At 43.5% G+C, this 27351-nt stretch overlaps 1 protein-coding gene across 1 annotated transcript in view; it reads left to right on the top strand.

The window, feature by feature from the left end:
- The window catches only part of lrp1ab (low density lipoprotein receptor-related protein 1Ab), a gene marked incomplete at its 3' end in the record, with an annotated part of 105613 nt that overhangs the window by 29534 nt on the left and 48728 nt on the right, over positions 1–27351 (top strand). The window contains exons 4-23 of the mRNA XM_080015183.1: positions 2931–3050; positions 3670–3798; positions 5344–5604; positions 11499–11661; positions 14384–14606; positions 14733–14922; positions 15608–15751; positions 16289–16525; positions 16690–16870; positions 17341–17563; positions 18041–18230; positions 18352–18474; positions 19181–19321; positions 20785–20910; positions 21542–21658; positions 21754–21834; positions 22412–22579; positions 25344–25526; positions 26265–26462; positions 26929–27174. Of these exons, the coding sequence (XP_079871309.1) occupies positions 2931–3050; positions 3670–3798; positions 5344–5604; positions 11499–11661; positions 14384–14606; positions 14733–14922; positions 15608–15751; positions 16289–16525; positions 16690–16870; positions 17341–17563; positions 18041–18230; positions 18352–18474; positions 19181–19321; positions 20785–20910; positions 21542–21658; positions 21754–21834; positions 22412–22579; positions 25344–25526; positions 26265–26462; positions 26929–27174 (3444 nt within the window). The remainder of the gene's footprint in view (positions 1–2930; positions 3051–3669; positions 3799–5343; positions 5605–11498; positions 11662–14383; positions 14607–14732; positions 14923–15607; positions 15752–16288; positions 16526–16689; positions 16871–17340; positions 17564–18040; positions 18231–18351; positions 18475–19180; positions 19322–20784; positions 20911–21541; positions 21659–21753; positions 21835–22411; positions 22580–25343; positions 25527–26264; positions 26463–26928; positions 27175–27351) is intronic.

The raw sequence follows: 27351 nt of genomic DNA, 5'->3' as shown, positions 1-27351 counted from the left end.
CATATCCTCCTGTAACGTTCACTAGCAAAAAAAAAAGAAATACAAAAAAATATATATTCATTTATTTGCGGTGATGACCGTAATAAGGTCATGTCACGCCACTGCGGTAACCCAGTTATCGTCACAGCCCTAGCTGTGAATGGAAGTGTGTGTGTGTGAAGGGAAGCAGTAGCATAGCAGAACAGAACGTTATGGTCTGCATTTTATGATAGAGCGATCGATGATAGATACTTTATTCATTTCATCGTTATTGTCTGTGTCACAGCAGCTAGCATCAAAAATGGACAATGATCATCACATAATAAGAATACGAATAGAAAAAACAAAATGGCAATATGCAATAAACCTGAGGATTACTTGAAATTTGCAATATATAGTAAAGCTAAGGATTAGCTTGATGAGAGAAAAATATGGAATGTACAATAAATATAATGCTAAGATAAACTATGTAAAATAAAATTGTCTATTACAATAATCTACTGATGGACAAAAAGGGTAAACCTAGGATAAAAAAAGCAATACGCCAGGATTCAACAGTGAGTTAAAAGAAAGGGCAATGTTAATTAGCATTTATATCTCATATTTAGACATGCCAATGGATCATAAACAATGCAGAATGTCTTTCCAAAAGATGAGAGCAATGTTGAATATTTTAAGAACAGTGCGAACCTGAAATCCTGATCAGCGGATGGTCTTTTTATTATGGAAAAAAATCAAGGTGTGTTAGGAAGGTGTTGGTGACTCAGAAATAGTCTTGCGCAATTTTGAAGCCACCAGTGTGATGCATTTGCAGATCTTCCCAATAAAGGGTTAGGGTTAGCTTGTTGTAGCTGCGTCAAAGAAAACATTTAATTGAATATACTTCTTCCTATCCTGGATTTGGCGGGGAAAGTGATGACTCAGTGTCTTCTGCTTCTACTTCAACAAGGTTTTCTCATTTACTGTTGTATGTGTAAATTACTTGTTTTGGAGTTGTTGGGTGTCCCCACATTCACTATCAATACATATATTTTTATAAAAATGAATTGTGTGTATTTTTCTATATAAAGGGAGTTTTAAACAGTCATTCACAGAAATCGGTAAATGTTCAGCTGGCCTAACTACTCCATCTGTTGTTCTGGAGAAGACAGAGCTCTGCCATTTTCTCCCGCATATTTTGGGATGCTAAATCCAGACAGATGCACCACCGACAGCGGCCACTGGTGAGGAAGTCTGATCGGTTTTTCGCGTTCAGTGTGGAGCCGACCTCAGTCATCTGTTTTTAAACTTCACCGCCTCTGTAGTGTTTCAAAATTGTCCAAATATTCCCTATCGTCAAACAATTTCATCCATATTTATGTGTCCTCCTCTTCCATTCATCTACCCTTTTCTTCTTACCTTCTTCCCTTTCCTCTCGGCTCTCCTGTCGTCTTTCATTTCCCCTCTCTGTTTCTTCACAACTGAAAACCCCCTAATTTCTTTTAGTCTCCAAATATGAAGGTAATTTTGAGGTGCCTGGAGCCACATTCCCTCCTGATTTACCGTCTTAATGTGTTTTGGGAACCGGAGACCAGGGCCGGGGTCTGGTGGAGGGCTGGCCCCGGCCGTTGGAAGGCCTGCAGATAGTGTAGCGCCCAGTTGGCATGGTGTGCGGGGCCTATTGAATGGATTCGATATGGGCCACGGTGTTTTGCCGGGAGCTCTTCCTCTCCATGGGGGCCGCAACAAAAGGGCCATTGTGGTCCCGGAGTGCCACGGTCTTTTGAACCAGGGCTCTTCGCTTGGTCCAAGCTCCACTCTGCTCTGCCCCTGGCTTCCATTCAGTAGCTCTGCGTCCTTCCTCCATCTTGTTAAATATGCATTATGCGATACCTCTGTTTTCCATTGATGGATTTGTCTACAACTAGCTTGGTAAAGTTTGAGTTTGGTGTAGTATTTGTACAAGTTGGCATTTCATTGGGGGCTCAGTCTTTATATATTATACGACCCTGCTACCTGCCTGCTATCACATTAGCATAGGTTTGTACCATGTTCATGGGATAGGGTTTGGCGCAAAATTATGTCTCCGTGTCAGAGAACTCGCATGTGATGACCTTGTAGTCTATAGGGCTGTTAAACAGTCCAAGTCAAAGATCTCTAATTGAATTTCTGTATTTCCCTTCTGCCCTCTTGTACCGCTAATATAACTCCATACTTGGGTGTATTAAAGCATGGCTTGTCAATCTGAACTGCAAATTTGGGTCCGGATTAATTATTGATGGATTCTCAAATAATGTGGGAGCGCTAGAGAGTGAGTAATAAAATATTTAATGTCCAAAGTTGAGACACGCCTGAGCCAGATTTCTTCATGGGTTTCAAACAAGCCCCTTGAACTATCTGTAAAAACACGGTGGCCATATTGGATATCCTGCGCTGGCTCGCTAGCACCCACTTGCATCCACTGGTCTTTGGAGTGAACGCATCCTCTCCTTCCAGTCTGAGACATATCTCTGACCCTTTAGACTCCCTCCTATGTCTATGTATCCACGCACAAATCAGAAATCCTGTTCTTTAGTTTCTTAGGGGAAAGTGAAAGGGTTGAACGCCGAAGTAAACAAGACCTTCTACCTTTACTAGCTGTACGACTGACACACGTGTATAAAAACACACACACATGCCCCATACCGGATGCCAGCTATGACTGTGTGGCTCTGTGAAGATTGCGATTACGATGACGTCGCAGTGTTGGAAATCAAATCTGCAAACGAGCCTGTGTCAGTGACCACGGGGAAGCGATGGTTTAGCGTTGGTGTTTCCTACAGCCGCTGGTGTTTCCTACAGCCGCTGGTGTTTCCCGCGGTGTCGGTGTCTGGGGGTTCCGTGACCCCGGGGTGTTGGTTCGCCAAGCGTTGGCCCCCCCCGCCCCCCAGCGGTTTCTTTAAAATCCCTCCTCCTCTTTCTTTTGGTTGTAGAGCTGGCGCCAGGCTGTGCCTCCCATGGCTGCCAGGCCAACTGCTCGGTGACGCACGAGGGGCCAAGGTGCTACTGCCACAACGGCTACGAGGTGGGCCCGGATGGAAAGACGTGTAAAGGTAAACATCAAAACTGTCATCTCCACTTTGATACTAAACAGTCCGCTGAAAAGCTTATGTCCAGTTGAATCCTTTTAATTGAAATTCCCTAGTTTGCTGCCGCTGTACATTCTATAAGTAAGAGATAATGTACAGCCAGACGGTTGTTATTACAAAATAACCCCTGGCAGTGTGGTTGTATCGCTCTGAAGGGGGTTATTTTGTGACACTGACTGGCTAGTGGAATAATGCCCAGCCAGTCAGGTATTATCGCAAAATATATTCCCATGACAGAGTGTTCAGGACCCGCTCCTATATCACTCTGAAGGGTTTATTTGGCGATAATGATAATAACGCCTGCCTGTACATAATCCCGCTTATTACACGGCTACTTACTGAATAAATGGAAGAATACCATAAGAGGAAATATTAATTTTTAAATAGTTTTTTAAACAATTTTTCCTACTTTAAGAGCTTCTTCCACAACAACGTAGCAAAAACATTGCGTGATGTGAGGAAGCGTCATTAACAGATCAGTCGTCATTATTCTTTGCTTTTTTTTGGGAAAGCAATCCATGGAGATAAGTCATGGCGCTGCTATCCTATGTCTTGATATTCAGCACCTGCTTGTGTCCCATAGACTTCAATGAGTGCAGTGTGCACGGGACGTGCAGCCAGACGTGCACAAACTCCGAGGGCTCCTACAGCTGCAGCTGTGTGGAAGGATACCTGCTGCAGCCCGACAATCGCTCTTGCAAGGCCAAAAACGGTGAGAAAACCCATGTCCGAAAAACAGAAAAAAGCTGCTCTTATCTTTCCTGCATTCCTAAAATGATGTTTGAATCCACAGATTCTAGAGGGATGGGGCTCATTACAATACTGCTTAATTCTAGTCGGGCTGTGTGGGAAATCAATATAAGCTTTTTTAAATTATGATTATTATTATCATTATTATTGAATGATTCTCAAAAACATGAATTGTTACGGCACTGAAAAATAATTGGGTGCATATCAACGAAAGGGTGAAAAGGTGTGTTTCATAGTTTGGTTTTGGGTACGAATAGATGGGATATTTCTGTACAGACAAATATGTAAACAAAAATACAGGCATAGGATAACTATGTGACTACACCGTATTTAACATGGTGTACTGACTATACACGTAGATTGCGATATTAAGTAATAACTCCTATGGTTGTCCTGGTTCTTATTAGGGGTGTGCATCTCTCCCTTATAAGACGAACCGATACGTATCTAGATACATGGGCTGCGATACGATTCAGGGACAGACATTTTAACACGGTTTGATTCAGTGCGATGCAATACGATGCAATCTGATACAGTTCTTAACATTGGTTTGATGTAGACATTCATTTTCCATTATAACTAAAATAAGCCAATTCTATAAAACTGGCATTGCTTACCTTCAAATAGATATGTCATAAAAGTTATTTTGTTACTTAATGACATTTAGATATAATGATATCTAATATGTTATGATTCTGATATAATAATATATAATATAATATTGGTAATGACCCTGGGTGTGTTGGAGTATTGTTAATTATCAGTTATAATGTGTTTTACTGCAGGCGGTTCACAAACAAACAAACAAGAGGGAATGTGCAGTGAGTCGAAGGGAGTGGAGGGAAAAGTGTTTGGTTGTCAGTTCGACGGCGTATATTACAGGCAATTATGATGGGGGGGGTATTCCTCTGTGCCCACACAGCTCTCCGATAACACAGATATAAAAATGTATTTATGATTCCCGTTTTATATAATTCCTCGTTGAAATGTTATCTCTGTGCTTATCTCTAAGCTTCTTTCTGTTGTATCCTGTTATTGTTAATGCGCACTGTCTGGGGGAAAAAATAAATCACAATCCCGCTGTAATATGTTGCTTCTTCTCTGCGGTAAGAAAAAAATCATACTGTCACAGCCCTACTTGTAACGTTAGCTCAGTGACTCTTCTGCAGTAGCTTAGTTGATACTAAAGTAGAATTAGTAGCAAAGCTTCAGGTTCATGATACATTTAGATCGATCCAGTGGACCACCTAACGATGTAGTGACATCTTTAACGTTAAAACCGGTTTCCGATTCGTATCGGTGAATCAGTACACCCTTAATTCTTATAGATTTCTTCAAATTTGCTTGCGGTTTACTTTAAAAGATTTGGTTGCAACAAAAATTAGGAACCAGAGGGCGCCTACCTGGAGCCCCCAGTTCTAACAGTGCGTGTCCATATATGGTCAAATGGATCTGGAGGCTGTACCACTATCCTGCTACATCATTCCACTGTATTTCACCCGTCCAGTCCCAGTGGATCGCCTGCCCATTCTTTTCATCGCCAACCTCCATGACATCCGCTGCACCTCCCTTAGCGGCTCCACCTGCCGCCTGCCCTCGATCGCCACCAAGCAGACCATGGCGCTGGACTTCGTCTACGCCCAGGAGACTGTGTGCTGGATTGACATTGGGGAAACGCCAGCCGCCACGCAGCTCAAGTGCGCCACCGTCCCTGACCTCAAGACGATCACCAATGTCAGGACCATCAACATCTCCCTCAGCCTCCACCGTGAGTATCAATCTGGATAGATGGGTGGTTTGGCGGATTGATCGGTATGTGGGTGGGGTGATAGACACTTTATTTATTCCTGGAGGTAAATTGCAGTGTCACAGCAGCTCACATCAAACCAATAGTAATAATAACAAGAAAAAAAAGAGAAAATGCCACTATGCATGAAGAATTGTCGATATAAAATATAATACTTGACAATAAACAATGTACAATAACAATTTCACAATGTAAAATAACCTGATGATAATGATAAACAATAAATATAGACCTAAAAATTAACAATAGTAAATCAAATAAACCTAAATGATAAACAAGCATAAAAACTCTAATTAAGAAGAAGAAAGATAGAAGATAGAAATTTAATTAATAAACCTAGAAATAAACAATACAAGTGAACCTAAAGTAGACAATAAATCAGAAAAATTACCTAAAAATAAAAAACAACACTTACATATGGCAATATACAATGAAGAGACAAAAAAGATTGAAGTCTTTTTACCTGTTTTATTTAATAGAGTTTACCCTATTTCATCTTGACAGAGAATCTATTTAAACAGGGTGTCAAGCAGTCTGGAAACAACAAGAAAAGGCCCCGGGGAGCAGTAACAAAGAATGCCTTGCTCAAGGGCAACCCAAAAACACCTGAGTGGTCAATTCTAGCCGTAAACACAAGTTGTCTACCATTTCTTTACCTTCTCTTAAACTTTGCCCGGGGAATCAAACCGCCGAACCTTACAGCCTTGTAACAGAAAGCTGCGCCTCGCAGCATAAAAGTGACGAGTGGAATCGCTGAGTCTGGCATTTATTTTTCAAAAGGTTCTATAGTTCAAAGAAGCAGAAGTAGCGCACTACATCGTGTGTGTGTGTGTGTGTGTGTGTGTGTGTGTGTGTGTGTGTGTGTTTGTGATGAAGAAAAACGTGAAATTTCTTTACTGTGGAGGTTATGGATGGCCACGGGTGCTGCCGTAACTCAAAAAAGATTCAGATTCTCATGTCTGGGACAACACTCACACACCCACTTTCTCACACACACGCTTTCTCGCACACACACAAAAAGTCACACACACCCACAACACAGAAATAACACCCTTTACCACGAGAGACATGATTTATCGCTGATTACACGTGTGACACGGCTTGTTTTTGTTCCAACGGCTGACAGAGCTATTACGCTCATAACAGGGGCTCTGTAGGTGTGTGTGTGTGTGTGTGTGTGTGTGTGTGTGTGTGTGTGTGTGTGTGTGTGTGTGTGTGTGTGTGTGTGTGTGTGTGTGTGTGTGTGTGTGTGTGTGTGTGTGTGTGTGTGTGTGTGTGTGTGTGTGTGTGTGTGGCTTTCCCTTGAGAATTAGCCCCAGGCGTCGAAAGGCAGATGTGGAAAAAAAAGAAAAACCCAAAGTGGTGAAGCAGGGCGTGTAGAGCCTGGAATATGGCATTCTGAACTAGGAAGGGGAGAACTGGACCGTGTGATTACTCATGATTCTCCCACCAAAAAAAAAACCATCCAAAAACAACATCAAATTTGGATGCTGATGGAAAAAATTTATTTTCTGGACCAGACAGAAGAATTAAGCTCTGACATTTAGCTTAGTGTGTGTGTGTATCATGCAGATGGTATTTACATTCCTCCAGCGGGTTATGTTATGTCAGCCCCGACACAATCCCCCACATTCCACTCCCCCCCGCGGGTCCTGTCCAGTCAGGACACACACTCTGCCCCACATACCTGGGTTTAATGAGCACCTACCCACCCTTTTTTGTTGATGTTTTATAAGAAGTCGCTGTGAGATTTGCCACTTCCTAATTACGATACAAAGAAAAAGTTGAATTGTCAGTTTCTTCGTAAGTTTTTTCCTAGAATTCTGGTTCTGGGACGGGTCGTGGGTCCCGCAGCTGGACCGCGGACTGGACTGACATGTGGCTCCAAGTCCGTCTGCGGCCTCGGGCTCATTTTCTCGCTCGAGAGAGCGTCCCCGTTATGCACCGTGCTTTTTATTGTTTTGTTCAATAATGTAATGGGGAGGAACGGGGACGCGCAGCGGTGTCGCATATAGGAAGTGCCCACCCCCCCATCCCCCACCACCACCACACACACATACACACACTCACACACACCCCTGAAAGCACCTGATTGACAGGGAGCGATTGGCCGTGTCGATGACGACGCCCACTTCTCCAGTGGGATCTTCGTGCACACTCTTTTCTGCTTACCTCTATATAATATATACAGTATATGTAAGCTCTGCAAAAGTAATTATTCATTATATATGAATCATTATTATTATTTGTAATTGTGCTAAAAGCCGGAACATTTTAGTGTTTGGCAGATATGTCAGAATTTGGGACACACAGCCGGAAACCAGGACGGTTCCCGGAGAAACCGGGACGTCTGGTCACGGTATTATTGATAGTATTTGATGGCCTTCTATTAACCTAAAGCACTTTGAGTTGCGTGTTGTGGATAAAAGGTGCTATACAAATAAAGGATATTATTACTATAATAATACTAATAATGCTATAACTACTTCTCTTATAATAATAATACCTGTAATATATTGAGTGTCGGCGTTGGCTCTGAGGCCAGGAAGCTTGTTCTAATGCTACAGCTAAAGGGCTCAGGTGCAGTGAGGGGAAGTATGGCGTGCAGACCCAGACAAGATCTTAGGTGTGTGTGTGTGTGTGTGTGTGTGTGTGTGTGTGTGTGTGTGTGTGTGTGTGTGTGTGTGTGTGTGTGTGTGTGTGTGTGTGTGTGTGTGTGTGGGGGGGGTTTAGGGGGGGTTTAGGGCTTTAAGGTTCACACCAAACAGGTTTAGATTTATAGCTTCTGGGGCAGATGAGCCGACCAGACTTCCAGATGTGTCCTCCTTCCTCCCTCCCTCCTGCCTTCCCCTCCTCCTCCTCCCTCTGCCTGTCTGCATGTGTGGATCCCTGGCTGGGAAGATGAAAGGCGTCCCGTCCCGTCCCATTCCTCTCCACCCCCTGAGCGGAACTCCACAGCGGGGTGCACCACTCCTCAGCACCTCCTTCTCTTCTCTGTCATCTTTCACTCGAGCCGTTTCCTCTTTGATTGCCCCCTCGGATTGTGTCCCAGCGCCCCCTTCCCTATCTGGACGTCCCATCGTATTTTTGAGTAATGATCTCGGCCACTCGTGCGCCTATCGGACCGCCACAACATTAAATGGTTGGGTCTCTAATCTTGGGTCCCTTAAAAAACGTTGCTCTATGGAGTTCTCAGAGGCCCTTAAGACATAGTTTGCGAAACCCTGAAATATCGTAGTGATTCCATGCAAATGGCCTTTTAGGAAGTAAGCGTACTCTAGTGCTGCCATCTGAAGCTTGACTGAAAGGTTAATGCTTCGTAGCTCTTTACTTAAATAGGTGTGTGTGTGTGTGTGTGTGTGTGTGTGTGTGTGTGTGTGTGTGTGTGTGTGTGTGTGTGTGTGTGTGTGTGTGTGTGTGTGTGTGTGTGTGTGTGTGTGTGTGCGCGCGCGCGCCAGTAAGACCCCATTCAGTGGGTGAAATACTCCTTGAGAGGGAGCAGTGTGAGGCGATGGGTGTTGAGGGCAGGAAGTGGCAGGGGTTCCCAGCCTGGGGGGGTGGGGGGTGCCACGGGAGAATAAAGGGGTAGGTTTCATGCAGATTTCCCAGAAAACTTTGAGGGAGAGAGAGAGAGAGAGAGAGAGAGAGAGTTGCACAATTTGCCGTCTTTTTTCTTTTAATCTTGGTCTGAGCATTGCCTTCCTCACTCTGAGCGTCCAGCTGGAGCTGCTTAGAGTCGCTCTGCCGTCTAACGCTGTCCTTCTACAACCTTCTCCAATCCTCTGGTCCAAACCCTGTTTCTTATATTTCTCGCTTTGACTGGCTTCCCTTGACTCTTTTCTCTTCATTACGTCCTCGATATTTACAGAACGTCGGACGGCCCCGTGTCGCTCATCATTTTCCCCGACAATAGAAATTTGAATTCTGCAGATTTCATGGTGAGACATGGTTACATGGTTCCCCTGCAGAGAGAACGGAGACAAAATGCCGTTATGCAGCGGTGTGGGCGGCAACCATGGCCTTCCTGGAATCAGAAATGAATCTTAAATCAGTCTTCCCCCTTTGTCACTGTTTTATTTACTATTCATTCCATCACTCTGCCGTCTTATCCCTTTTGTCTTTCACGTTCTACATTTCTTTATTCCTCTCCCCTTATTTTCCCTATCCACCTCTCCTTTCCCAGCCCCCACTAACCAGCTCTGCTTATATTACAGCTGTGTGTGTGTGTGTGTGTGTGTGTGTGTGTGTGTGTGTGTGTGTGTGTGTGTGTGTGTGTGTGTGTGTGTGTGTGTGTGTGTGTGTGTGTGTGTGTGTGTGTGTGTGTGTGTGTGTGTGTGCGCGCGCGCATTGGGCCCAGATGTCTCCAGCTCCAGCATGGTTTTCATTGTTGCGGCTCCCAGGAGCCATAGCTTTTCTTTGTGCGAGATCCCTGCTGTGGCCACTAGGGGCCCAAGAGAGCGCAACAGCCCCACATCCACATGTGGAGGTCATGCTTGGTAGCACGTTGATTCTAATTTAACTTCCCCTTTCTGACAACGGGAAAATGAAAAACCTAAAAATGTTGACGCTGAAGGTCAACCAAAATTATGAATTCATATTGACGCTGATTGTACACCAAAATTTGGGTGTATACGTAGAGTGAGCGTGTCTACCTGGGTGTCATGTTTCCACCCCGGCCGATGGAAGCTGGAGCGGATTAAAACCCCGTCACTATTGCAGAGTAATTAGTCCCGGGACTGAATGCCAGGTGTAACCTTTCCCACTAAAAAGAAAAGCCAGATGTGAGGGGGTGATAACTGGGTTTTTGGTGCAGTGGAAAAAGGGTATGAGAGAGATTGCGGTGTCAGGCAGGCAGTAATAATATTAAAGTAATGAGAATCAAAGTAGAAAAGTTAAAAAATTAACTTTTTAATTAACTAGAAGAGTCATATTTTGATTAATGTAGGGTCCTTAAAATAGGTCTTTGACCTTTTCTTACTTAGATTTTACTGACAGGGCACACACGCACACACACACACACACGCATACACACTATCTTGTGTGCGCGCTCACTCACACACCCACACACTGGCTTGCTCTTTCAGTCTGCTGGACGTTAGGAAACAGGAGGGTGTTGTGACATCTTTGCTCAGCCGCCTTTTTTGTCATAATGTTGCAACAATTTTCAATTATTACAAAATAAAATTCCATTTGGGACGTCCCTGTACTGTTTATAATAGATGTACACTATATTTTATTTTATGATATGTTTTCAAATTTATCACCACTGGTAGTAAAGAGTTAACGTCTAGACGGTCAGGTTCTTTCAGATCTGCAGATCTTTGTGTCTTTCTTTCCTTCCTCTTTTGATCTCTCCTCTCTTTCTTCCTTTCTTTTTTTCTTATTTTCCCTATCTCCCCTTTTGCCCTTTCTCTTTCTTATTTCTTGTTCGTTCTCTCTCTTTACTTATTATTATTATAATCATTATTATTATTCATTCTTCTTTCTCTCTCTCTTTCTTCCCCCTCTCTTCCTGTCTTTCTCTCCTTCTGTCTCTGTATTTCTATCTCTTTCTGTTTCTGTTTATCACTCTACCTCTCTCTCTCTCGTTCCATGTTCCAGTGCTGTGGTGAGAGTAGCAAGGCAGGAGCTCATTAATTCGGAGGAATTGTAAAAAAAGATTAAAAAACAAAAGAACCAAATGTTGGAATGTGCGCACGGCAAACTCAACAACATTCCCTTTTCTTTTGGATTGTCTTCATTATAATTTGCTTTGTTTACTATGTTCTTCTTTCGTCTCCTTTATTCCTTTGTCTCCCCGTCTTCCTGTCCTCCCCCGCCCCATTCGCCCATGCATCCGTCCATCCCTCCCTCAGATGTGGAGCAGATGGCCATCGACTGGCTGACGGGGAACTTCTACTTTGTGGACGACATGGACGACCGGGTGTTTGTTTGCAACCAGAACGGCCAGACCTGCGTCACGCTGCTGGACCAGGAGCTGTACAACCCCAAAGGCATCGCCCTGGACCCCGCCATGGGGTGAGAGCTCCGCCCCCCCTCACCCCGCCTGACCCCCAAAATCTGAAATGTCCTGACCGGAGTGTCTTACGTTCAGACGTTTTCGAGCTCCGCTGACTCAGCAGATGGTGGTGAAAAACGCCTCCAGATGGCGGAAAAGGAAAAATTCGGATATTGCAGAAACTGCTTTGAAAATAGACTATAGAGCGCTTCCTTCATTTCCTGACACTGACAAAGCAGGAGCTCGCATGTGGGGTGCTTCCCTTTTTCCAGAGGATCACTTCCCTGTTTTCTTGCAACGGGAGCATGTCCTGAAGACATGACTGGGTCGGGGTTCTTCAACCACTCTGCTATGAATATTTTACAAATTCCACTGAAATTCATGAATAAATAATGGAGATTAGCTCTTGTGTTGCAAGATCACTCAAGGGCCCTCCACACAGGACGCGGCGCGTGCTGCGCTCCAGTCTCCATTGGTGCATTGGTTGTGCCGCACAGGACCCGCGCTGATCAAAGTGCCGGTGCACAAACAGGAAGTACGAAGGAGGAGCCAATTTTAGCAGTGCCCGAGCCCTCACGACCCGTCCTTACGGGTTTCTCGGGACCTTGGTAGGAAACGGGTTTGCTACCGAGTGGGCGTTTAAACGCAGTGGAGAATAGGGCCGCGCGATTAATCGTAAAAAAAAAATAAAATAAAAATTGCGAACTGGAGTCCATACATCCGTGTAATCTGATTTCTAAATGACGACGATTCTGATGTATTTGCAATCAGCGTCAAATGGAGACCAGTCGCATTACGCCGCATTCACATGTTGATTTCTTCGCTTCGGAACAATCCCAGTTGCGATATCAATCACACTTATTATCGATTATTATTAGACGTGCATCAAGCGTGTTGGGGCAGCGTACGGGCGCGGCGTGGAGCATGTTTTTTGGGGTTTTTTTTGTTTTTTTTTCCCTCACCAGCTCCGCCGGCTTCCTGGTGAAGCGTCCCAGATGCGCCGCTGTTGACGTAGAGAGAGGAGTTTTGGAACGACGACGATTTAAATGTTTTTTTTAAACACAGTTTGATGATACCGTGGCACTGCGACCAGACACACACAATGAAGGAGGCGCAGACCGAACCTCCGTCGCTCTTACTGCCTGCCGCCAGGCTGCAACTACCCCAGGGTTGAGGCGTCCAGTCGGCAAATAACAACCTGGGATGGCCGCGTCCCTTTTTATTACAAACTTATTTTCAGTCTCTCTGCTTGCCAAGCGCTCACCTAGCGCTCACCTCTCCTCCAGGCGCCCCCGGGAGTCCGCCCACTTTTGATATAATCGAAATGTGAGCTACAACATTAATTGTTGAAATTGGTCGGTGGGATAAGTTTAAGTCAAACACTTTGACTTAAACTCTTTAAGAAGAGTGGGGTCGTCTTAAATTCTGGTGTAGACCTTTAAACTTCACTCAACATTAGAAGAATAAAATATAAAACTTGCATTAGGAGGAGTGTTTCAATTTGTTTCTGCACACATACAGCACCCTACAACTGCGGAACAACGCCGACACACCGTCCTCGCCCCATCCACCACTCGCTCTCCATCGCTGTCGTGGTTCACTGCGAACCCGAGATTTTCCCACACGGCGGATTTAAAAGAAGCAGGCGGGGGTGTTCTAGCTCCGGTGTGTCGGACTCATTTTCACTCGCCATAGTGCGAGTGACTCAGAGGCACGATCAGCTTGAGCTGACTGCTTCAGGGTAGAACGCGCGCTTGTGAAATTGGGTTCCGCATTTCGTTCGTCGGCCTTCTTAGATAGGCATATTCTCTTATACGATGTGCTGACAATGCTGCTGCAGTATCATGATTTACCAATAAAAGAATGTTCTTTATAGAAACGAGATTTGGTCTTCAAAAAGTATTTCTCCAAAAATGAGTCTCGAAAGGGGGGCAGTCTTATATTCAGGTCAATACGGTTATATACTGTATATTATGCAGAATGTCTTGTCCCTTTTATTGCCTTGGACTTAAATTAAGGCCTCGGTAATTATTTTCATTTACTGAGTGGTAAGATTTACTCACTCGGCCACTCTTTTGCAGGAGTGACTCCTGACTCCCGAACATTTTCAAAGATTTGTTCGCTACGACCGAATCGTTTGAGAGTCTTGCATCATTAGCAGTAGACCTACTAGTAGTAGGTCAAAATAAAGATGGGTACAATTATACTGTATATGTGTGGACACAGGTTCAGGGAGGGACTTCCTGCATTGAGGTGCTAAACCAGCAGGGTTTTATCATGATTAAATCAACAAACAAAAAGTCTCGCTGGCCAAACAGGAACATAAATGATTAATCAGAGTTTTTAGTGTGTATTAGGGTCCGTTCTGCGATCTGGTCCGCGGCCTCTCGGATCCTGCACCACACGCCCCTCACTGTAAGACAAACGACACATAAGAAAACTCACCCAGCCGAACCCCAACCAGTCAGCGGCACCGGCTTGATCGGTCGGAACGGGCCAGTGATGAAGCCAGCGCTCTAACCCGCGGACCCCGGCTTAACCACGCCCTTTCATCTGCCACAACATGTTTATGACGTTTGACGTTTCTAGTGGTCAAGGGGATAGTGGCGTGGGATTATTTAATTTTAAAAAGTGTGCCATGACAGAAACGATTGGGGAAAACTCCCTAGAGCCCAGTCCCTCAAAACACCTTTTTTTACAATCATCTCCTCTAAAAATCTTGTTTTCCCTCCCTCTCTTCAGGAAAGTCTTCTTCACGGACTACGGTTCCACGCCCCGGGTGGAGCGCTGCGACATGGACGGCCAGAACCGCACCAAGCTGGTGGACAGCAAGATCGTGTTCCCACATGGCATCACACTGGACCTGGTCAACCGGCTGGTCTACTGGGCTGACGCCTACCTGGACTACATCGAGGTGGTGGACTACGAGGGCAAGAACCGCCACACCATCATCCAGGGCCTGCAGGTGAGCAAAATACACATAATTTATTAATGTAAAACAAGGTTTGTTTTATTATTTATAAAAATAAAAAAATTAAAAATGTACAATGAACGGTAAAAATAATCCTTGCCCTGGGTCCGCGTCCCTCAGATTGAGCACCTCTATGGACTGACAGTGTTTGAGAACTACCTGTACGCCACCAACTCGGACGAGGGGAACCTGAACCCTAAGACCAGCGTGATCCGGGTCAACCGCTTCAACAGCTCTGACTTCCAGGTGGTGACCCGTGTGGACCGGGGCGCAGCGCTGCATGTCTACCACCAGAGGCGCCAGCCCCCAGGTACGGATGCTGAAATAGACCCAAAAAGATTCATGACCAGCAGATTAAATCGTATCCTATATCGTATCAATGCAATACTAAAAGTATAACATATATATATATGATATCCTGTTAGTATTGCGTCTATACTTTTGGGTATGGAAAAAATGTTAGTTATTTTCTCCAATATTCTTCAGTGAGCCCAACATAAAGTTAAAGGTTTGTACAATAAATGTACAGTTAAGTCACATTTTTTCTTTGTGAAATCATATTTTTTCATCCATTTTAACGATGGATACCTAGGTAGATAGATGTCTAGATTGATAGATGCATGAATGGATAGATATTAGATCTTTTATTCATCCCCGGAGGGAAATTGCTCACGTCAAAAACAATAGGCAATGGTAATGAAGTAATAAGTATAGAAAATAGTGGGTGGGAGTGGCGGAAAAAAGAAAAAGAAACCCTAAAAATAAAAACAATAAAAATGTGGTGATATGCGATAACCCTAATACTGTAATTTAACTATCAAGGTAATCCTCAAATAAACAGGAAATTTTTGGCACGATACAATGAACCCAAGATTTATCAATTACAATATCCTTAAAAATAAGAGAAATCACTTCCTCCACGTCTCCTCTTGACATCTTGGAGAGACTGTCCTGTGATGTGTTGCTAATGTCTTTCGCCCCCCTGCCCACCACAGTTCGCAGCCATGCGTGCGCTCTGGACCAGTTTGGAAAAGCCGGCGGCTGCTCAGACATCTGCCTCCTGGGGAACAGCCACAAGACCAGAACGTGCCGCTGCCGCTCGGGCTTCAGCCTGGGCAGCGACGGGAAGTCCTGCAAGAGTGAGTACAGCCTCCCAAACAATAGTATATTCAATTCAACTGTCAATCAAGAATTAGGAATATGAAATTGACATTATCACATTTCTTTGGTTTGAAGTTGTGAACTCATAGCTATGCTGTAATATTAATACTCTAATTACATTGTGTACACATAATAATTTAGTAATAACATAGTAATAACTTGTATCTACTCATTCATTATTATCCATACCGTTGTTGTTGTTGTTATTATTATTATATACATATTTATTCGTCTTATACTGTGTATATATATGTATTTCATACACATAGCCAATTCTAGTACCAGACCGCCACTTAGCCCCAGCCATAATCTTTTAATTTAATTCATCCTGTGCATGTTGTATCTTCTTTATACTTTTGTATATACTGTTACATTAACAGATTCTGAATCAGATTCAGAGCATGGCATTTGCATCGTCATTACAGTCGCAGAAACGAGTCGCAGAACTGAAGGGACAGCGAGCCCTTCCCCTCCCATTTGATGTGATTTGATCATTGTTTTGCATCGCTCCACAGAACCAGACCACGAGCTGTTCCTGGTCTACGGTAAGGGTCGCCCCGGCATCATCCGGGGAATGGACATGAACACCAAGGTGCCGGACGAGTACATGATCCCAATCGAGAACCTGATGAACCCCCGGGCGCTGGACTTCGACGCCGCCAGCGAGTTCATCTACTTCGCTGACGCCACCAGCTACATCATCGGGCGCCAGAAAATAGACGGCACGGAAAGGGACACCATCCTGAAGGAAGGTGAGGTTGGGATGGTGCTACTGGGTGAGGGTCATGGTCCTCGTCATAGTCTTGTTTAGTGTCTTGAGGTTGGAACGGACCTACCGAGTTAGGGTCATAGTCCCAGTCATAGTCTGAATTTGTGTCTCAGGCCTTTTTTTTTTCCCTTCGTGGTTCTTCTCCAGGTATCCACACGGTAGAAGGTATCGCTGTGGACTGGATAGGAGGTAACCTCTACTGGACGGACGATGGACCAAAAAAAACCATCAGCGTTGCCAGGCTGGAGAAGGCCTCCCAAACCCGCAAGACGCTCATCGAGGGCAAGATGACACACCCCCGGGCCATCGTGGTGGACCCCCAGCACGGGTAAGGAGGAGACGTTAGGTTTTTCCCCGCCAGTCTGTGGAACGTCATTAGTGCCTTTTGAGTTCCCCTCTGCGACCTTTCGGTAATGCCCTCATCCATCTAGGGAAGCGATTTGGATCTCCTGCTTTCACTCATAGATTCTGTCTCGTAGTTTTTCTGAAGCAAAGCCTTGATATTTAAGCCGACATTTTTTTAAGGACTTTTCTGAGTGTTGGAACAAGGGGTGTGTGTGTGTGTGTGTGTGTGTGTGTGTGTGTGTGTGTGTGTGTGTGTGTGTGTGCGACCATCTGACCGACTAAATGTCAATGGTACGATGTGGGCTGCTTGGCACTGACCATGTTTGGCATAGGCAGCCATGTTTGTGTGTGTGTGTGTGGGTGGTGGAGTAGGTGAGAACTTTTAAGATATTTTCCACTGTTTTGGTTTCTGAAGTCTTTTCAAATACAAGCTCTTCTTCTTCCTCTTTCCAGTTGGATGTACTGGACGGACTGGGAGGAGGATCCCACGGAGAGCAACCGGGGCAAGATCAAGAAGGCCTGGATGGACGGCTCGCACCACCAGGTCTTCCTGACCAGCAAGACGGTGCTGTGGCCCAACGGCCTGAGCCTGGACATCCCGCAGGGCGTCCTGTACTGGGTGGACGCCTACTATGACCGCATTGAGATGGTCTACCTCAACACCACCGCTCGTAAGGTTGGTTGTTTGTGGAGCAAGAGGACAGTTGAAGTTGTTTTAAAAATGTTTTTATTTTTATTTTTTTCATCCACGCTTGACTGAGCAGCAACCAAATCGACATCAATGACCCTCAGACCCTCAGCCCCTATATAACAACCAACCAAGGTCACCGCGTTCGTATTGGTCATTCACCAGGCTGGTGCGATGGCACCGGCTACACTGCAAGGTTATGGGGTCAAATTTTGGAGACTGCCAAAACTTGGGGTTCGGGTCAGGTCCAAGGACTAGGGCCGTCGTTCATGATTAACTTACTATTCACGACACATCCCAACAGACTAAAGGCGGCCAAAAGAGCCAGAGTATGAGTGTAGATCTTCTTCTGAGTAGCCTTTCTTAAATGTCACCCCGAAACTTTTGAAATAATGCATGATGAAGCGACACTTCTGAATAACCAAGAAAATCTTTGTCTTTTCCTTGTTTTCCGGCACGGTTCAGGTGGTTTACGAGGGACAGGAACTCAATCACGCCTTTGGACTGTGCCACTACAAACAATTCCTGTTCTGGAACGAGTACCGTGGAGGCAGCATCTACAAGCTGGACCAGGCCACCAAGATGGTCACCCTACTCCGCAACGAGAGGCCGCCCATCTTTGAGATCCGAGTGTACGACGGTCACCAGCAGCAAGGTGTCAAATAGTTTCTCCTGTGCCCACGCCCGTCTGGGTCTTCCCTCCCTTTATCCACCCTGGGACCACCATGTCTTTGTTTTTTTTTTGTTTGTTTTTTTGGGGGGGGGGGGCGGTGTAGGTACCAACGCCTGTAGGTCCAACAACGGCGGCTGCAGCAGTCTGTGCCTGGCCATTCCGGACGGCAGGTCCTGCGGTTGTGCCGACGACCAAATTCTGGATGGCGATAACGTCACCTGCAAAGGTAGATAACCGCTCCAGTTTAGACCCGAACCTGTGGTTTTGGGAGGCGTCCCTCATCTCGGAAAGAAATGGGAAATTTCATATTCTGTTACTCATTATTTCTGTTAGTCATCATAATGCATTAATTGTATTATTATTCATTGTTTTATATTAGCCAGAGAGACACTTAGACACTTTATTCATCCCTGGAGGGGCATTGCCAAATTATCTTTAGTTGTTTATTTTTTAGGTTTCTTTTTTTTTTTTTATTGTTTATTGTACATTTTTAGGTGTATTTTTCTGGTTTAGTGTATATTGTTTGGTTTCTTTGTTATTGTTTATTAACATTTTTTAGGTTTCTTTTTATTGTTAATGTATTTATTATTAAATGTTGTTCATTTGTAGGTTTATTTTATATCACCACTTCTTTCTATCTTCTAGCAAATTTTGACATTAGTTGCATATTGACATTTTTTTGGTTATTTTTATTATTACCTTTTTATTATCATTGCCTATTTTGTTATCTATCTGTCTGTGTGTCTGTCTGTGTGTGTGTGTGTCTGTCTGTCTGTCTGTCTATCTGAACCTCCTGTTAGTAATCTACTTTCTTGCCAAATCTCTTCCTTACACTTGTTTTAACTTAAGCTGGAGGAAAGAATGGCAGGAATACGCCACAAACGCACTCGGACACGGTTTTAAATGTTCCATTCTGTGTTTTCGCCGTCCAGCCAACCCGTCCTACGTGCCGCCGCCGCAGTGCCAGCCGGGGGAGTTCGCCTGCAAGAACAACCGCTGCATCCAGGAGCGCTGGAAGTGCGACGGCGACAACGACTGCCTGGACAACAGCGACGAGGCCCCCGAGCTCTGCTGTGAGTGGACCCCAGTCGCCGTCGCCATGGTTACCCAGCAACACAGGGATAAAAACACTTTCAGATGACTAACTTCACTTTCCGAGGATTGTCCCTTGTTAATGGCAGCGTAATGTGGTCATGATGATGATGATGATGATGATGATGATAATAATAATAGTAATAATATTACTGGTGATGATGAAGTGAGCACCGGGGGCTCGTTCCGATATTCTGAAGTCTCGACTCTGTGGCACATTTTTGGAAGGATTGTGGAATAGTTTTGGGAGCGTACGTCTGTTTACTTCAACTCCAGGACAGAATAAGGAAAAGCTTATTATTTGGGGATTTTGAGTTCAGCAGCCATAGACGCATGCATGCCATGCATTGGCAGCACGTTGCCTCCACATCTGCCTTTCCTGTCTCATCCAGCCTTCCTCTTATTCTCTTAGAGAAGGACCTATTGTGAAAAACTCTCCTTTTCAGTTCTTGTGCACATTTGGGTCTCTGATGGGCCTGCTAACACTCAAACTGTGAAATAAGACAACCCAGTCAGTTTTTTGTGAGCCGTCTCGCAAAGAACTTGGTGAAATAAGCCGTTCAGATTTTAAGCCCCTTCCAATGTCAAGCGGGGCTTCGGTAGAATTAGAACCCACCCCCCCCGCATCCGAATAACTCCACCCACTGTCGGGGTTCAACCGCACCCGCTAGATCGAAGATAAGCGCTAAGCATGTGAAGTGCTTGGTTGTTGGCTTACAGACCAGCACAAATCTTTTAAAAGAAAGAGGAATTAATACCAACTGTCCGTGAAACCTGCAGACGAGGGATGTGTGTGTGTGTGTGTGTGTGTGTGTGTGTGTGCGTGGTAGGTTAACTGTACTGTAGGCTGCGGTGCTCCGCTCCGTATTTCTCCAAACAGAGCTGTAGATGTATTTATTTTATTATCCAACGTAACTGAATGAGACAAAAAAAAAACCCTGCCCCGCCGCTCCAAGCTCCGTGCCACTCCGAACATCAGGGTGAAAAGGCGGAACAGACTTTTAAATGAGCCTTGTGGATCTAATATGAGTGAAGATTCGGCAACTGCGTTTCTTATTTCTCACCTTGTTCAGCAACTTTTGCTGTACCGATGAGATGAAATCGCTGAAAATTTACAGAGAAATAAAACAGAATCCCGAGTGACGCTCAAAGCCCGTTGGCTTACAGAACTAAGGGCCTGGGCCATCATTTACATTTAAAGCTACACCCACAGAAACAGCTTGTTTTGGAACACTATGGTTTTGAGGCATGTCAGTGCTTAATCTGAGTGGTATTTTCAAAAACTTAAAAAACCTGTTTTGGGGACCTCAGAGACCAAATATGAACTTGTTGAAAAGGAAGTAGCATCGTAAGCAGGCATAGTACGTTATTTCCATTTTCCAGTATAAATAATGCATTTCAGGAACTGAAAAGCCCTTTTTCTCTTTGCTCTTGCTGCTCGCAGACCAGCACACCTGTCCCTCCGACCGCTTCAAGTGCCAGAACAACCGCTGCATCCCTCGGCGCTGGCTCTGCGACGGAGACAACGACTGCGGCAATGATGAAGATGAATCCAACACCACCTGCTCGGGTGGGGACGTGGAGCATGATTTTCTGGTTGAATTGCTACATGGGATTGTGGAGGCGAATTGTTGTTTTTTAGAATTGTCATCTGAATACATGTGAAATACTGAAGCTTCTTGTTATTATTAACCCCTTTATATAGATAGATATGGATATTATATATATTGGATATAGTTTAAATTTCTTTCAACAGGAATATGTAAATATTTATTGTGTGTGTGTGTGTGTGTGTGTGTGTGATTACATTTTTCTTATCTTTCTTAATTGTATCTTCAGATTTATGTCCATATACTTTTTTATTTTTTAACTGCTACATTTACATTTTTCTGTTTTAACTTTGGATTAGATTTGTCATTTTCTACCTGGTTTGGTGATATATACATACTGTATTTAGAGAAAGCCCTTTGGATTGAATTAAATTGAACATTGTTTAACTTATCTCAACATCTGCGATCCCAGGCTACACCTTGTATTTGTAGTTCTCTATTGATGGAAGTTTGGAAAATGGTCTGGGGTTTTTTTTAATAATTTTTTCTTTCTTTCAGGTCTTTATTTTAAGTCAGGGTTTAAAAATGACTATAATTTGAGAGATTAGTTTACGCTAAATCATACTTTTTGACATCGTACCTGTCCTCCAGCTCGCACATGTCCTCCCAACCAGTACCCATGCGCCAGCGGGCGCTGCATCCCCGTCTCCTGGACCTGCGACCTGGACGACGACTGCGGGGATCGCTCTGACGAACCCGACTCCTGCGGTAGGTCCCGGCGACTATAGGTAGTTATTGGAGGTTCGAAACATTGAATTGTGACTGTGTGCTCATGTTGTGATTTGATTTCTTCCCCTCTCAAGCCTACCCAACCTGCTTCCCCCTCACCCAGTTCACCTGCGCCAACGGCCGCTGCATCAATGTCAACTGGCGCTGTGATAATGGTGAGTTAAGACCAGTTAATACTGGAATTAATATGCTGGAAATCACAACAACTGTGTTTCGCGGTGTGTTAAAGTAAAACTCATGTTTTTTTATTGTTCATAAAAATCTATAATAAATATAATTATCGGATCAGAAATTAACAAGTGCCAAATGCGATAGATTCTCCTAGTGACACACCTGTACGCCACTCTGATTTCGAGGTCTTGACCGGACCCAAAATTTGGATTTTTCTGAACCCGATTGAACCCGGGGAAATTCATCCCGAGATCCGATTGGAAAGGACCATTTAAGGAAATGTTAATAAAATAAATACTCGGAACGAACCGAGCGGATGCATGTCCTAGAAGAGAGGGACCTGGAGTTGAGTCGGGTATTGTCTGAATCCGAACTGACCCGAAAATTGCTCTTAAAATTCAGTGAATTTGGGATGAAATGCTTAGAATAACAAGAAGATCTAAACATATGACATATTAGGAACGCAAAATGACTAAGGAACACTTTGGTTCAAAAGAAAAAAAAGAACTCGAGCTTCGATCGACTTCAATCGATTAATCGTGATATTTCCGACCCGTCCAGAGAACGACTGCGTGGACAACAGCGACGAGGCGGGCTGCAGCCACTCCTGCTCCAGCGTGCAGTTCAAGTGCAACAGCGGGCGCTGCATCCCAGAATACTGGACCTGCGACGGGGACAACGACTGTGGAGACTACAGCGACGAGACCCACGCCAACTGCACCAACCAGGGTGAGGAGCTCCACCCAATCTGGAGCAGTAGTATAATAATAGTTATAATAATAATAATAATAATGGTGAACCTTTATTTTTTCAGCACCTTTTATACACAACATGCAACTTAAAACACTTTACATTAATAGAGATAAATCAAATAGAACGATAAAAAAAAAAGATTACAGGCTAAATCCATTTAAATAAAAATTGGTAAATATTATACTCCATTTCCAGTATTCCAGTAATTCCTGAAATAAATGTTCTCTCGTTCCTCAATGGGGATAATGATGACTATTTAAATTATTCTGCCACCATAGTTTAGATTGGGGACCATAATAGTCCTGTCCTCCGCCTCGACGCATCTTCAAGCGTTATAATCTGAATTATTCTCTCTGGAGAGACACTTGTCCTTGCATCATCCTAGCAAGTGTCGTATCCCGTTTCGTCGTGTTTGTTTCGTGGCTGATCTGAGCGTCGCCGAGTTGTCACAACAAATCCAACGTTCCACTTCCTCCTCGCTTTTCACTCTGCGCGCCGCCGCCGCCCGCGTCCCAAAACCTACAGTTATTCTGTTATCACATCAAACAAATCGACCCAAATGTTTACACTTGGAGGTTTTGAGACGAGTTTTGGCAAAACGGTTCGAAGATTCAAACTAAAGCGGCTCTTTCCCTGGAAGTGTAGCAGAGCGGTTCCCAAAACTGTGACCTGCATTATTATGTTATTTTGAGAGTGGAAAATTGTGGGATATATTTTTATTTCTTTTTATTTTTTTGGTTGGCTGTTTTACTACGGTCACTTTTTATATGTTAAGAAAAAGTATGTAAAGAGAGAAAAAAGCACCTTATCCCCAATTCATCAATTCAGATTGACACACTTATTATTATTATTATTGATAATATATATATTTTTTTGTTGTTATTATTATTGATAATATATATTTTTTTGTCATTATTGTTATTATTATTGGTCATATTAAGGGGCTTGGTACTGCAAGTTTGAACATACCCTGTATAAAACAGAAAATAGATATGTAAAACTGAGCCCTTATAAAATCCTTTGATTTTTCTTTAGCTTTTATTGTGCCTTTTTTACTTTTATTATGTTATTATAGCTTTTAAAAAATATATAATTTAAGATATTGTTTAGCATTTTTGTCGATATTGAGGTCCTCCACTGGTTTTATTTAGCACAACAAAGCTTTTCCCACAATTGAATATGACCATTATTTTTGTTTTATTTCTTAGCCTACTGATGTGTAGGGTTAGGGTTTACTTTGCTTCGTCAGACTAACATTTTAGGCTGTGTGTGTGTGTGTGTGTGTGTGTGTGTGTGTGTGTGTGTGTGTGTGTGTGTGTGTGTGTGTGTGTGTGTGTGTGTGTGTGTGTGTGTGTGTGTGTGTGTGTGTGTGTGTGTGTGTGTTCGCCACTGCTCTATGGAGGCAGATTCCCCCTGTTTGGTGCCAGTGAAATCCCAGCATGCAACACTGCTGTGTGTGTGTGTGTGTGTGTGTGTGTGTGTGTGTGTGTGTGTGTGTGTGTGTGTGTGTGTGTGTGTGTGTGTGTGTGTGTGTGTGTGTGTGTGTGTGTGTGTGTGTGTGTGTGTGTGTGTGTGTGTGTGCTAAGCTCGTCCATCTGGAAGTCATTATCTGCAGAGTTTCAGCGTTGTAGCAGTACCATTGTGTTCCCTCCCAAAACATAGTATTATGATTACTCCTGCACTGAAATAAAAGAACCCAGGGATACTTTATGACCGGCCCGTGCCAAGTGGCTGCTCTTTTGTCATTATGGGATGTTATTATTTTACTCCCCCTCCGGATTGGTCCACTTACCGGGCTGTGTTTCAGGAGGCTAACTAGTGTCCGTGCTAAGCTGCTCCTCCATTCAATGGCTGCTGCTTTAATAGATGACCTTTCTCCCTTCGTGCCTCTAATCTAATTTACTTGTAATTAACTTCACTTAACTGTTGATTCTAGATGGATGGATGGAGCTCAAAACAATGGGCAATGAAGTCATAGAATAAAAGACGACCAGAATTGGCAATATGCAAAAAAATAAATAAATACAAAAGTAGTTCACCAGGTACGCAAGGCAGATAGATAAAATTATCTGGAAAAATTGGCAAAATACAGTGAACCCAAAAATGAATAATAAAATAAATGATAACAAAGAAAAATCACCCCAAAATAAACAAGAAAAAAATCACAAACAGTAACCCTAACAATATACAAAAAAATGTAACCTAAACATTAACGATATACTATGAAAATAACCCTACAAATTAAAAACAAACAAAGAAAATTTACAACTTGGCAATCTACAATAAACTTAGAAACAAGAAAAACTATCCTAAAATAAACAATTAACAAATGTGTGGTTAATAGATGGAATTCGGTTTTTGTGGGTTTTCTCTGAGAAAGCATATTCCTCTATACGTTTTAACGTAGGGGTTCCCAAGCATTCTCACGCCCCCTGTGGAGGTGGTTTTGGCTCAGGACCCACCAAATATTTGTAGCAGTAAAATAATTCTTATTACCGTGTCAGGAAAGAGAGATAATAAACATTTCTTTATGCATATTGTTCATCAATGCATCACTTTCACCAAGTACTCCCTCCACAGGAAGAGCGTCGCAGTTGCAAGCATGTTTTTCAATTTGTTTTTTATATTTATCAGGGGAAAAAAATATTTTCCATTCCACGACCCATCTGCTGTGATTTACTTATGGGGTCAAACCCCGCCCCCAACTGTTAAAATGTATTTGGTATTGCGCCCCCTGCAGCCACGCGCCCACCAGGCGGGTGCCATGTGGATGAGTTCCAGTGCAGCCTGGACGGGCTGTGCATCCCCATGCGCTGGCGCTGCGATGGAGACACCGACTGCATGGACCTGAGCGACGAGAACAGCTGCGAGGGCGTCACACACACGTGCGACCCCTCTGTCAAGTTCCCCTGCAAGGACTCCGGTGAGTGGCAGTTCATTCATTGTTTTTCTTCATTTATTTTTAATCACATTTATTTATTTGTTTTGTGGTTTTTTTGTATATTGTGTATTTTTTTTTGTTTATTTTATTTTATAAAAAAACTGTAAATTCTTTGGTTTATATTTATTGGGGTTATTTTATATTTGCTTTTTTTATTTGTAGGTTTATTTTTCTGGTTTTATTTTATAGGTTAGTTTTATTTAGATTTTGGTTAATTGTTATTGTGCTGTCTATTGTATATTGCCATATTTTCTATCTACTAGTTAATTTTTATGTATTTTTATATTATGTTAGTATTTCTATTGTTAGTAGGTCTATTTTATTATTTTTTGTACTTTTTCTAGGCTTTTATTGTTTTATCATTGCGTTAACTTTTCCAATTATTTTTTGTTCATTGTCTATTTTTAGGTTTATTTATTGTGAGGTTTATTTTAGTTTATTGTATGTTTTTTTAATATTTATTTTGTTTGTATTTGTGTCTTTTCTTACTAGTTATCTTCATCTAGCAGTTGGGGAAACACTTTATTATCACTAACAATTTAAAGGCACTCTGTGTGTGTGTGTGTGTGTGTGTGTGTGTGTGTGTGTGTGTGCGTGTGTGTGTGTGTGTGTGTGTGTGTGTGTGTGTGTGTGTGTGTGTGTGTGTGTGTGTGTGTGTGTGTGTGTGTGTGTGTGTGTGTGTGTGTGTGTGTGTGTGTGTGTGTGTGTGTTCTCATCCAGCACGGTGCATCAGTAAGGCCTGGGTGTGTGATGGAGACAGTGACTGTGAGGACAACTCGGACGAGGAGGACTGCGAGGCTGTGGTGTGTAAGCTGTCCCACCATGTTTGCGCCTCAAACCAGTCCATCTGCCTGGCCGCCGAAAAGCTCTGCGATGGCTCAGACGACTGCCCCGACGGCTCAGACGAGAAGCTCTGCGGTAATAAACAAACAAAAATATATACTGTATATCACCGTTTGTCCCAAAAACATAACACTTAGAAAAGCAAAAAATATGGATGGATTTGATGGGTTTTGACTGACTGATATTGATATATGCTTAATTGCTAAATTGCTTATAATAAATTATAATTGCTTATATTTTGCAGACTGCCAGGATAGACATGTATAGTTAGGACTGATCTAGAATGAAAAACATATATAATATATAGAATACATATATACTGTACATATATACATATATAATATACATGAATGTAGCATATAGACTACCACCCGTTTTGAACCATTTTGTTTTTCATCATTGTTTTTGTTTTGTTGTTTTATTTTATTTTCATGTCCTTTCTGACATATATGTTTTTTCTTCTTCTTCATTTTATTTGACTTATTATTTCCCCCCTGGATCCCCATTATTATTCTTCTTAAACCTTTTAACCTTTTCCCAGACCTGTGCTCCCTGGACAACGGCGGCTGCAGCCACAACTGCAGCATCATCCCGGGGCAGGGCTTCCTGTGCTCCTGCCCCCTGGGGATGGAGCTGGGAGCCGACAACAAGACCTGCAGCATCCAGAGCTTCTGCCCCAAGCACCTCCGCTGTAGCCAGCGCTGCGAGCAGGAGAAGGCCAGCGTCAAGTGCTCCTGCTACCAGGGCTGGGAGCTAGAGGCCGACATGGAGAGCTGCAAGAGCACCGGTGAGGAGAGATGGGGAGATGGGGGGATGGAGTGGGAGAAGAATGGGTGAGAAGATGGTGGTTATGGTAGAGAGAACATTGGTATGTTGGGTGGAGAACATACCTAGAAAGCCTTCTGGCAGGTTGTGATTCTATTCGAGCAAAGGATAATGGGAATACAGACCCTAAGCAGATAGG

Source organism: Zeus faber (assembly GCF_960531495.2).
Source record: "Zeus faber genome assembly, chromosome: 15".
NCBI lineage: Eukaryota > Metazoa > Chordata > Actinopteri > Zeiformes > Zeidae > Zeus > Zeus faber.
The sequence above is the reverse complement of the archived record's forward strand: the minus strand, read 5'-3'. Positions and strand labels throughout refer to the sequence as shown.